Source organism: Physella acuta, unplaced genomic scaffold, assembly GCF_028476545.2.
Source record: "Physella acuta isolate Inbredline_101_S28 unplaced genomic scaffold, ASM2847654v3 ptg000419l, whole genome shotgun sequence".
In the NCBI taxonomy this organism is placed as follows: domain Eukaryota; kingdom Metazoa; phylum Mollusca; class Gastropoda; family Physidae; genus Physella; species Physella acuta.
The window spans coordinates 24,328-35,849 of NW_026731938.1; the positions used below are offsets into that span (position 1 = coordinate 24,328).

The following is an 11,522-nucleotide window of genomic DNA, read 5'->3' on the forward strand; positions in this document are numbered from 1 at the left end:
TTGTCTACCACCCTATTCCCCACCTAACTATTGCACTGTACTCATTAACCTTTGACCCCTGATGTCAACCTTCTTCAGTAGACGCCTAACCAACTGGTTAAAACAACATACAGCAGACAAACAATACCCGTAAAAATTACACAGGAAGATAATGGAAGTTTTCTTTACAAAAACAAAATCTCTCTAGAGTTAAAGACGTGTTCAACATTTTGCAAACAAATAGTAACACATAAAACAATGTTCAATTTGTGATACAATTTGTTTTAAAAAATAACCAACCATCAATGGTTTCTAAAAGAATAAAATAATCTGTAGGTTCTAGCAGTATAAAATAAGCTGTAGGGCTTAGCAGTATAAAATAAGCTCTATTTTCTAACAGTATAAAACAAGTAGTAGAACCTAGCAGTATAAAATAATCTTTAGGTTCTAGCAGTATAAAATAAGCTGTAGGTTCTAGCAGTATAAAACAAGTAGTAGAACCTAGCAGTATAAAATAATCTGTAGGTTCTAGCAGTATAAAAATAATCTGTAGGTTCTAGCAGTATAAAATAATCTGTAGGTTTTAGCAGTATAAAATAATCTGTTCGACCTTGCAGTATAAAATAATCTGTAGGCTCTAGCAATATAAAATAATCTGTAGGCTCTAGCAATATAAAATAATCTGTAGGACCTTACAGTATAAAATAATCTGTAGGTTCTAATAGTATAAATAATCTGTAGGACCTAGCAGTATAAAATTAGCCGAATTCTCTAACATTATGAAACAAGCCATATCTCCAACTGGTACGTATAGTACAACTGTGCGCACAGTGGCGCAATAAAGAACTAAAACTCATGTCGACTTCCCCAGATTTTGAAGCAAATAATAAATAACTGACGACTTGTGTAAAGCGGGGAGGTCAACTCAATCTGGGCTTACATTTTTCACACGCCAATAGAAAGACAGTTGACTCTTGGTACAGTAGGGGTATAAACATTTAACGGACATTACTAGACATGATATCTGAGCAGGTAGCAGACGTTTGTTGGTCATCTGGTGACGTAATGGGTCAGCAAGCAAATCTTCACCACTGCCCACACGTCTGTAGGTACACGTCAACTAGGCAAAAGTAAACATTGGTAAAAACTTGTGAAAGTTCTAGGTTTGTAGGTCATTGGGACATCACGTGACCTAAACAAATGTAGAGCATTTCCTGCTAGCCAACACAACAATCAATATGTCAGTTTTTCTTGTCAAATAATTAATTTCACAATTGACGTCATTTGACGCCGTGTGCCGTGATTATAAATTTATAAACACAAATTATTTAATACTAGATTGCTTTATTTATGAATTCATTTGAAACTTAGGAAACATTTTTTTTTTATAAATCACGTGCCTTGCTACAGTGTCATAGCTAGGATTTTGTAATAGAAATTATACACGCAAGCATACGCGAGCACGCACGCACGCATGCACACACACACAACACATACACATACACACACGCGTGGGCGCATGAACACACACGTACACACTCACCAACACAAAAATTCATACATTTTAAAATCACATCATTCAAGAGAAAGTCGCATGTAAGAGTCTCGTAAGAAAACGTTGTTACACTTTCGGTTGACTCCATGAATGTGTAGACCACTTCTGCAATCCTATTTGAACAAACGTTTCTAAATACCAGAAATATAGAAAAGTAACTGGTAAACAAAATATAGTATAATATAAGAGAAATATAGAAAACCAAATGGTAAATAAAATATAGGATAATATAAGAGAAATATAGAAAACCAAATGGTAAATAAAATATAGGATAATATAAGAGAAATATAGAAAACCAAATGGTAAATAAAATATAGGATAATATAAGAGAAATATAGAAAACCAAATGGTAAATAAAATATAGGATAATATAAGAGAAATATAGAAAACCAAATGGTAAATAAAATATAAGATAATATAAGAGAAATATAGAAACCCAAATGGTAAATAAAATATAAGATAATATAATATAGAAAACCAAATGGTAAAAAAATATAGGATAATATAAGAGAAATATAGAAAACCAAATGGTTAATAATATATAGGATAATATAAGAGAAATAGAGGAAACCAAATGGTAAATAAAATATAGGATAATATAAGAGAAATTAAGAAAACGAAATAGTAATAAAATATCGGAAGTGTTACATAACACTTCTCTATACCACACCAATGCAATATAACACATTACGATAAATGAACCACGGCATCTCTAAGCTGATGTTGTGATACTTCTCCCACCCCCTTACTTTACACTGTCACAAGTCACCCTCCCCCTTACATTACACTGTCACAAGTCACCCTCCCCCTTACATTACACTGTCACAAGTCACCTCCCTGTATTACCATATCAGAAAGACAACATCTCCCCAGAATTTCGAAGAGTTGTCAGCAGTAGAGAAGTGTCAGATAATAAACGTAGCTGTCAATTTGTTCAGTGCAACTTTTATAGATTTCCCTAATGGCACCTGACAGGTGAAAGAGATACGACCTGTTTTCCTCGCGAGTTTCCTACTTATTTTTATCTCGCGGCTCGTCTCCCCTAAGATGGCATTTTGATTAGTAGTAGCGGAAGAGTTACCGGACTTTGTGTACAAAATAAGGGGGCTGGAAACGTGGATACCAAAGCTTGTCTGACTGTCGTTAGGGATAGATGATTCGACCGTTTAGCACGTCGTTAGGGATACACTCGACCATTGTGCGATTGGTTCGGTCATAACTTTAAAGGTAATACTTTATCATTATTTTTTCTTGTTTAAAGATTTACTGATCATTTTAGGGTATTTTATAAACTTAAGCTTAGTAATCAATTAACATTATTTTTATCAAGTGTGAAAAATCATAGAAAAAATATTTTGGAACAAAATTATGATCTTTGTTGTTGAATTTATCGACTATAGCTTAAAACCTTACACATAATTTACTTTGAGTTAAAATCTTGAAATGTTATCGAAAAAAAATTATTTACAATATTCAAAATGACTGGTTTCAAGAAAGTAGAGCGTTTATTTACAACGTGGCTTCAAACACGTGTTGTTCATATCAATTTGAATTTCATACCACAAGCCTAGGGATGCTAATGTTTACTGTAAAATATGCATCTACTTCAATGAACTAATTAACCTTTAACGTCTACACTCTACACGATCATTAACCTTTTGTGTCAAGGTCACTGTTCAAGCATATAACCCTCTACAATACAGCCGTATAGAGTGACATTGTCCCCATCCTTAGGTTCTAGCATTAAAAAATTCACCCCACCTCCGTTGTGTAGATAACACCTCTCTAGAATACATGTCAACCTGCTACACTATGCTGTCATATTAATTATTGTATACAGTAGCATCGCTGTACCAGACTAAACTCGTGCATGTATTACTTAAAATATATCAGTAAACAATGATGTGCACTTTATTGAATCTAATTAATCTTATTATGGGTCTTCAAGTGTACCTGCTATCTGCTTAAAAAGTCGGCTTTTATTTAATTCTGACTTATTGACTACAACGAATAATAGATAGCTAATTAGATCATTCATGTGAGATATAATTAAAGAAATTATTTAAATGACAAGTAAACAATGTAAATAAAGACATGGCTACTTAAATATCACACGCCAAGTGTAATTGAATAGCTAATGAAGTTATGCATGTTACTGTAATTAAACAGCTAATCAAATAATATGCGTAAGATGTAAGTAAACGGTAAAAATGGAGTCGAAACTTGGCAAAACAACAAATTAAAAAAAAAATAGCGGGCTATTCTACATCACACCATCATGAAACCACCTCATACCATCCTGAAACCACATCATACCATCCTCAAACCACATCACCCCATCCTCAAACCACATCACCCCATCCTGATACCACATGATAACCATCTTGATACTAAATCAGTTTAAAAGATCAGATTTTTTACCCTACCATTTCACGTAGCAAACTTACAATGCGGAATCTGCAAGCGCGGTGTTTAAAAATAAAATTAAAACGTGTGTATATTTTTTTAAAGTAAGTAGCTATTTATAGATTCATTAGAACAACGTCACACTTACCTACTTACTAGGTCGTGTGGCGGTTGGTTAAATTAACGGCTGACTGAATCTGTTACAGTTACGGCCGAGTGAATCCATGGGATAGTTTCCTTAGGAACGTATTCTGTAACGGATTGTTTCAGTAATGACGAATTTCTTGTTTATTTTTATTTACATTGTCGTCAGGAATTTATTTTATTGAAATGAACATGAACATTCTGTAAGGTTTTTGTGAACTTTTTATTGTTGTGTTGTTGCAGATAGCCTGACAAAAAAAAAACAAAAACAAAAAACTAATCTCCCAAACCAAGTCAGGATTAACATTAGGATTAGGATTAGGATTAGCTGGAACTTGATCATCTCCCCGACACAACAGACATGAAGTTTCTCTTCCTGAAGAAAAGCTCCACACGTTTCTATAGCAACGCGTGTCTGGCACTGGCGCTGACCGCGTCCCTGCTCCTCCATGACGTCACAGCGCGAGCCAGGCTGATCGAGCCGCCAATGAGATCCAGCTACTGGCGGGAGGGCGTGCCGGAGGCTGCCGTCAACTCACACGACGAACTGCTCAACTGTGGCGGGTATGAGGTCAGTTGCTAGCTTCACATTTTTATTGTCTATACCAGCTCGAGAATCACCTGCTATTCTCACGATTGGTGTACTTTTTGTGACATATATTAGCTGGTTTCAAAAGCCACTATCTAATAGTAACAGCTATATGCACATTCTTTCTCTTGTACCTGCGGCAGGTAGTGTCAAAAAACAGTTAAAACTGTGCTAAGAAGGTGCTAAAAATGTGCTAAGCAGGTGCTAAAAGTACTTGGTAAAATAACTGTTAGATTTATGATCCCGTGAGTTTTGGAATGTGACGTCACTAGCTGGGTCTTGCAGAAGACTATTTTGGGACCAGACCGGCACGAAGTTTCCGGTAAATTACCTGCAGCCTGTAAGGCTATAGCCTACTGTCCTGACGGAAAGATCTCGGTACAGAAAAGTGGAGGCTGACTCTCTGAACACACGCTAAACAATGGTCATTTCTATGCGAAATGTAGGCAGTCTATGTATACGACTATCCCAGCTATAGACAGTCTATGAAAATGACTAACCTAGCTATAGATAGCCCATCAACGACAAACTAGTTATAGACAGTCCAAAAACACGACTATCCCAGCTATAGTCCCCAAACACAACTATCCCAGCTATAGTCCATGAACACGACATTTGAAAATGTGCTAATTTTTACATCTTTTTCGTGGTTCCCCATGGCAACCAGAACTGCTTATGACAACTTGAAATATAATCTATTGACTATTTCTTAAAAATCATAAAATATGCTAATTATATTTTTTTTTTGTATCTGTGGTGCCTAGCTTTAATTCATCAATCTTGTGTACCTACAGTACCAGTGGACCCGGGGAAAGGGCAAGTGTGGGGCCTGTGGGGACCGCTTTGACGGGTTCCTGGAGAACGAGTACCCGGGCAAGTACTCGATGGTGCCGCCCCAGAGGGTCTACACCAGCGGCGGCGAGATGAACGTCACCGTCTACACCAACGCCAACATGCTGGGCTACTTCGTCTTTCGTCTGTGTACAAGCAGGGACGGGCCACATCTGCTCGACCTCAACGAATGTTTCACTAGGTACGTTATAGAGTTGTCTAACCTGATAGTTTCACTAGGTACGTTATGAGTTGTCTAACCTGATAGTTTCTTTAGGTAGAGTAGTCTAACTTGAATGTTTTACTAGGTACGTTATAGAGTTGTCTAACCTGATAGTTTCACTAGGTACGTTATGAGTTGTCTACTAGATACGTATTGAGTTGTCTAACTTGATAGTTTCATTAGGTAGGCCATAGAGTTGTCTAACCTGATAGTTTCACTGGGTACGTCATGAGTTGTCTAGCTTGATAGTTTTACTAGGTAGGTTATGAGTTGTCTAACCTAACTTGTTAGTTTCACCAGGTAGGTTATAGAGTTGTCTAACTTGATGGTTTCACTAGGTAGGTTATAGAGTTGTCTAACCTAACTTGTTAGTTTCACTAGGTACGTTATGAGTTGTCTAACTTTATAGTTTCACTAGGTAGAGTTGTCTAACCTGATAGTTTCACTTGGTACGTTATAGAGTTGTCTAACCTAACCTGATAGTTTCACTAGGTACGTTATGAGTTGTCTAACTTTATAGTTTTACTAGGTAGAGTTGTCTAACCTGATAGTTTCACTAGGTACGTTATGAGTTGTCTAACTTTATAGTTTTACTAGGTAGAGTTGTCTAACCTGATAGTTTCACAAGGTACGTTATGAGTTGTCTAACCTTATAGTTTAATTGGGTAGGTCATGAGTTGTCTAACTTTATAGTTTCACTAGGTACGTTACAGAGTTGTCTAACCTTATAGTTTAATTAGGTAGGTCATAGATTGTCTAACCTTTATAGTTTCACTAGGTACGTTATGAGTTGTCTAACCTTATAGTTTAATTAGGTAGGTCATAGATTGTCTAACCTGATAGTTTTACTAAGTAGAGTTGTCTATTCTGATTGTTTAATTGGGTAGGTCATGAGTTGTCTAACCTGTTAGGCACGTTCTAGAGTTGTCCAATGTTTTATACCTGTGTATATTTTCATATCATAGAGGAAAGAAATATCTATGTAAATAAAATGTGTACTTTAATTATATATATATATATATATATATATATATATATATATATATATATATATATATATATATATATATTGATATATCTACTTGCCATTGAGCAGAATGAACCCACTGATTATCAAAGAAACAAAGACAGACAGATACTACCCAGGAAGTAAGAAAGGTTTCCACGACCTCCACGTCATCCTACCCAAGACAGACTGTGACCAGTGTATACTACAGTGGACATACGTCACAGGTAGGCTCACATACACGGACCTATGTTTATGGTTGAGTCAAATATCGCTAACTCCTGGCTTATTCTCATCTCAATATCGTGCTTTGACAGTCCATAGATTATTAAAAAAAACAATGACAACATCAAACACAAAGTGTACTGTACACAATCTCTATGTTTCTAGATGAGAAACATTAAGTGTACTGTACACAATCCCTACGTTTGTAGATGAGACAGCTATTTTTAATTAGATTGTGTTCGACTTACTTGTTTATACTCTAATAGCACATAAACTTGACAAACTACTTGATTTTGTTTACATTTAAATAGGCCTATCTAAGTCCCTCGACCCTCGACCCTCCGCCCCCACCCCCAACCCCTCCCTTCTCACTATCACCTGCATCGGATGTTCACATTTAAAGATAGTTTTTATTTTCCTTATTCCACTCTGTCTTTCATCAATTGTGCCGATACTAATATTCTATGATCATGTGACTGATGGTAAAGTTGATGTATATCATCTGGTGAGCCGGTAGAATACGTGTCTAAAACTGGTGTAAAGTTGATGTAAAGTTGATGTAAACAATACAACTGACTGGTGTAAAGTTGATGTAAAGTTGATGTAAAGTTTATGTAAAGTTAATGTAAAGTTGATGTAAAGTTGATGTATATCATCTGGTGAGCCGGTAGAATACGTGTCTAAAACTGGTGTAAAGTTGATGTAAAGTTGATGTAAAGTTGATGTAAAGTTGATGTAAACAATACAACTGACTGGTGTAAAGTTGATGTAAAGTTGATGTAAACAATACAACTGACTGGTGTAAAGTTGATGTAAAGTTGATGTAAAACTGATGTAAAGTTGATGTAAAGTTGATGTAAAGTTGATGTAAAGTTGATGTAAAGTTGATGTAAAGTTGATGTAAAGTTGATGTAAAGTTGATGTAAAGTTGATGTAAAGTTGATGTAAAGTTGATGTAAAGTTGATGTAAAGTTGATGTAAAGTTGATGTAAACAATACGACTGACTGGTGTAAAGTTGATGTAAAGTTGATGAAACAATACAACTGACTGGTGTAAAGTTGGTGTAAAGTTGGTGTAAAGTTGATGTAAAGTTGATGAAACAATACAACTGACTGGTGTAAAGTTGATGTAAAGTTGATGTAAAGTTGATGTAAAGTTGATGTAAAGTTGATGTAAAGTTGATGTAAAGTTGATGTAAAGTTGATGTAAAGTTGATGTAAAGTTGATGTAAAGTTGATGTAAACAATACAACTGTGTCGAGTGGCCGAGTGTGACACAGATCCAGGACAAACGGTTTCCCCGCTAGACCAGGTTCCATGTGTCGTCGTTACAAATCGGCGGTCACGTGATCCGGTTGTCTCATTACCCTGCTGGTAAAGTGCTGGCTCGTGGGGAAACAATGACGCAACAGTGCATGGTCAACAACACCGTGGCCTTGAGTTCATTAGATTAGTCCAGGTCTAGGTCCATGGCGATTAGCCAGATTTAGGTACACGGCGAATAGCTACATGTAGGTACATGTCGATTAGCCTCGTACAAGCATCAACACTAGTGTTAGAAAACAAAATATACGCCCAGGTTAAGTTCAACTCATCGCCTTACATTTAGTCGTCAGTTATTTATTTAAAATTAAGTCGTCAGTTATTTATTTATTTTCTTCAAAATCTGGGCAAGTGAACAGGAGGACCACTAATTGGCAAAAATCAAGATACAACAATTTAAACCAGTCGTCCTCACGTGCACAGTTTTAACCAATTACCTGTTCTCACGCGCTCTAGCTATTTTTAACAAATCACCTCCCCTCACGTGCATAATTTTAACCAATCATCTGTAGGCATAAATGTAAGACTGTCCTCTTCCCCAGGGTACAGAGAACACAGCCCCAAGCCCAACTGTGAGGCGTGTCTAGGCTGTGGGCCCCAGGAGACCTACGTCAACTGTGCTGATATATCGGTCAGTCCATCTTTTAACATCTGCTCTTCAGCCATTACGGCATCGTTTAAACTCTTCTCATGTCTTCTTTTGATTTGGGCTAATACGTTTTTTTTAAATGCCTCTTATTGCAAACAAAACGTATTGTTTTATTCATTTGAAGATCAGTAGATGGTTGACGGTGGAATGTTAATGATTATATTGTTGATGAGGAGTGTGTTGTTGATGATCGTGTTGTTGATGATTGTGTTGTTGATGATTGTGTTATTGATGATTGTGTTGTTGATGATTGTGTTGTTGATGATTGTGTTGCTGATGATTGTGTTGTTGATGATTGTGCTGTTGATAATTGTGTTGCTGATGATTGTGCTGTTGATGATTGTGTTCTTGATGATTGTGTTGTTGATTAATGTTTTGTTGATGATTGTGTTGCTGATGATTGTGCTGCTGATGATTGTGTTGTTGATGATGGTGTTGTTGTTGATGATTGTGTTGTTGATGATTGTGTTGTCGATTATTGTGTTGTTGATGATTGTGTTGTTGATGATTGTGTTATTGATGATTGTGTTGCTGATGATTGTGTTGTTGATGATTGTGTTGTTGATGATTGTGTTGTTGATGATTGTGTTGCTGATGATTGTGCAGCTGATGATTGTGTTGCTGATGATTGTGTTGCTGATGACTCTGTTCTTCTTCTCCCAGATCCTCCGTGAGGGCGCCACATCAGTCACTGACCCAGAGAGTGTGCCCCCAGCTCGCCCCATCATCACGACCACCACCACCACCACCATCAGCACCACCAGACGGCCTGCAGCCAGCACCACAACTCCCAGGTCAACGACCTCACAGCTGACCCGACCAGCCTCCACCCCCAAGACAACCACCCGGGCGCCAGACAGCCCCGCGTCGTGCAGCCCCATGGCGCCCCACGTCGTCTGCGAGCCCCGCGGCATCCACAAACTGATCGCAGAGATGGACACCTGGTGCCTGAGAACCTGCCAGTCCGGACGGTGCCGGGCCGACTTCTGCTCCTGCTACTGCAAGTACCCGACCTACAAGATTTACATCGAGCCAGCGGCCTTCGACTACATCGCCTCGCTCAAACATCCGTCCTCAGCCGCGGCAGTACCCAGCATGACCCCCATGTCCAGCAAACACTTGTGCTACAAGGCCACGCCCCTGTGGAGTAAAACCCCCGGGCTGAACGGCTGGTGCTCTTACAACTGTCCCAGTGAGTGGTGTGAGGACATGTGCTCACTACAAGTTTGTCCTTGAGATCTCTACAGCTTCACATAACCTTGACATTATCCTTTCAATCCACAACCCAATCCACTGCTCAATCCATGTTTTTCTTGGATATGATGTTCAAATACGCTTATTTTTGTAGGCATACAAATGTGATCATTTTTCTCACGTGACATTCAAATGTGATCATTTTTCCCACGTGACATTCAAGTGTCATCATTTTTCTCATGTGACATTCAAATGTGATCATTTTTCTCACGTGACATTCAAGTGTGATCATTTTTCTCATGTGACATTTAAATGTGATAGTTTTTTTTTTCGTACGGCATTCAAATGTGATCATTTGTATCATGCGGCAATCATGCGATCATTTTTCTCATTCGGAAAACAAAAGTGATCATTTTTCTCATTTGGCAATCATCTGATAATTTTTCTCATGTGCCAATCAAATGTGATCATTTTTTTGCTATGTATAATGGAAAATACAATTTTAAAGAATGTCATATTTTACTTACAAGATGTAGGCTACATGTGTTCTGGGAATAAGTTTGAAATTTTAACAGAAGATCAAGTTTTGTGAAGAAAGTTGGAAGCAGTGGTCACGTGTTCACGGCTTCAGTGGAGCTGGTCTCGGCAGCTGTAGCGATATTATCCCAACAGCTGCAGCAATTATACAATAACAGCTGCAGTCAGTAAATTTGTATCATATATTCGTTAAGTTTATACACAATAATATTTTGATCTCTTTATGAATGTGTAATAACATTAAAGCCTATGATATATTTATTCTCAAATGACCATCCCAGTTCAATTTGAAATTAATTTATTAACGTGTAATTGTTGATCTATTTATTGAAAATGTTACACCTGATGTTGTCGTATTTATAAGTATATCTGTCTCTTTAACTTATTAGCAGCAAGTGCTGTTTGTAAAATTGGTTTGGGTTAAGTAGTTCCGTATTTAACTAATTGATGTGTTTATTGGCTGGGTAATAGAATATGACAGTATGACTACAGTTTATTACAGGACTTATAACTGCTGAGTGTGCTCAATTGTAACCCAAACCTTATTGTTGAATTTGTTTTCACATATTTTTTTAATGAATTTGTTTTCTCATATTTATTAATGAAGTTGTTTCCAAATGTGTTTTTTTTTTAATAATTTGTTTTCTCATATTTATTAATGAAGTTGTTCCAAATGTTTTTTTTTATTAATTTGTTTTCTCATATTTATTAATGAAGTTGTTCCAAATGTTTTTTTTATGAATTTGTTTTGTAATATTTTTAATGAATTTGTTTTCGCATATTTTTATGTATTTGTTTTCCCATATTTATTACTGAAGCTGTTCTCCAATTATTTACTAATGAAGTCACTTCAGCATATTT

The 11,522-nt window shown here is 36.8% G+C and overlaps 1 protein-coding gene across 1 annotated transcript; it reads left to right on the forward strand.

Moving 5' to 3' along the window:
• The first annotated feature begins 4,388 nt into the window (after positions 1–4,388).
• On the forward strand, positions 4,389–10,166 carry LOC131942685 (uncharacterized). Its single transcript, XM_059302588.1, has 5 exons — positions 4,389–4,655; positions 5,468–5,706; positions 6,824–6,960; positions 8,824–8,912; positions 9,594–10,166. The coding sequence occupies exons 1-5, from the start codon at positions 4,446–4,448 to the stop codon at positions 10,164–10,166; spliced, it is 1,248 nt and encodes a 415-aa protein (XP_059158571.1). The 5' UTR covers positions 4,389–4,445.
• Positions 10,167–11,522: the final 1,356 nt, after the last annotated feature.

Bases quoted from the DNA above. Each gene is read 5' to 3' on its own strand.
- LOC131942685 (XM_059302588.1), top strand. From the start codon at position 4,446: ATGAAGTTTCTCTTCCTGAAGAAAAGCTCCACACGTTTCTATAGCAAC. The intron at 5,707-6,823 runs GTACGTTATAGA...GCCATTGAGCAG, and splicing joins CTCAACGAATGTTTCACTAG to AATGAACCCACTGATTATCA. The intron at 6,961-8,823 runs GTAGGCTCACAT...CCTCTTCCCCAG, and splicing joins ACAGTGGACATACGTCACAG to GGTACAGAGAACACAGCCCC.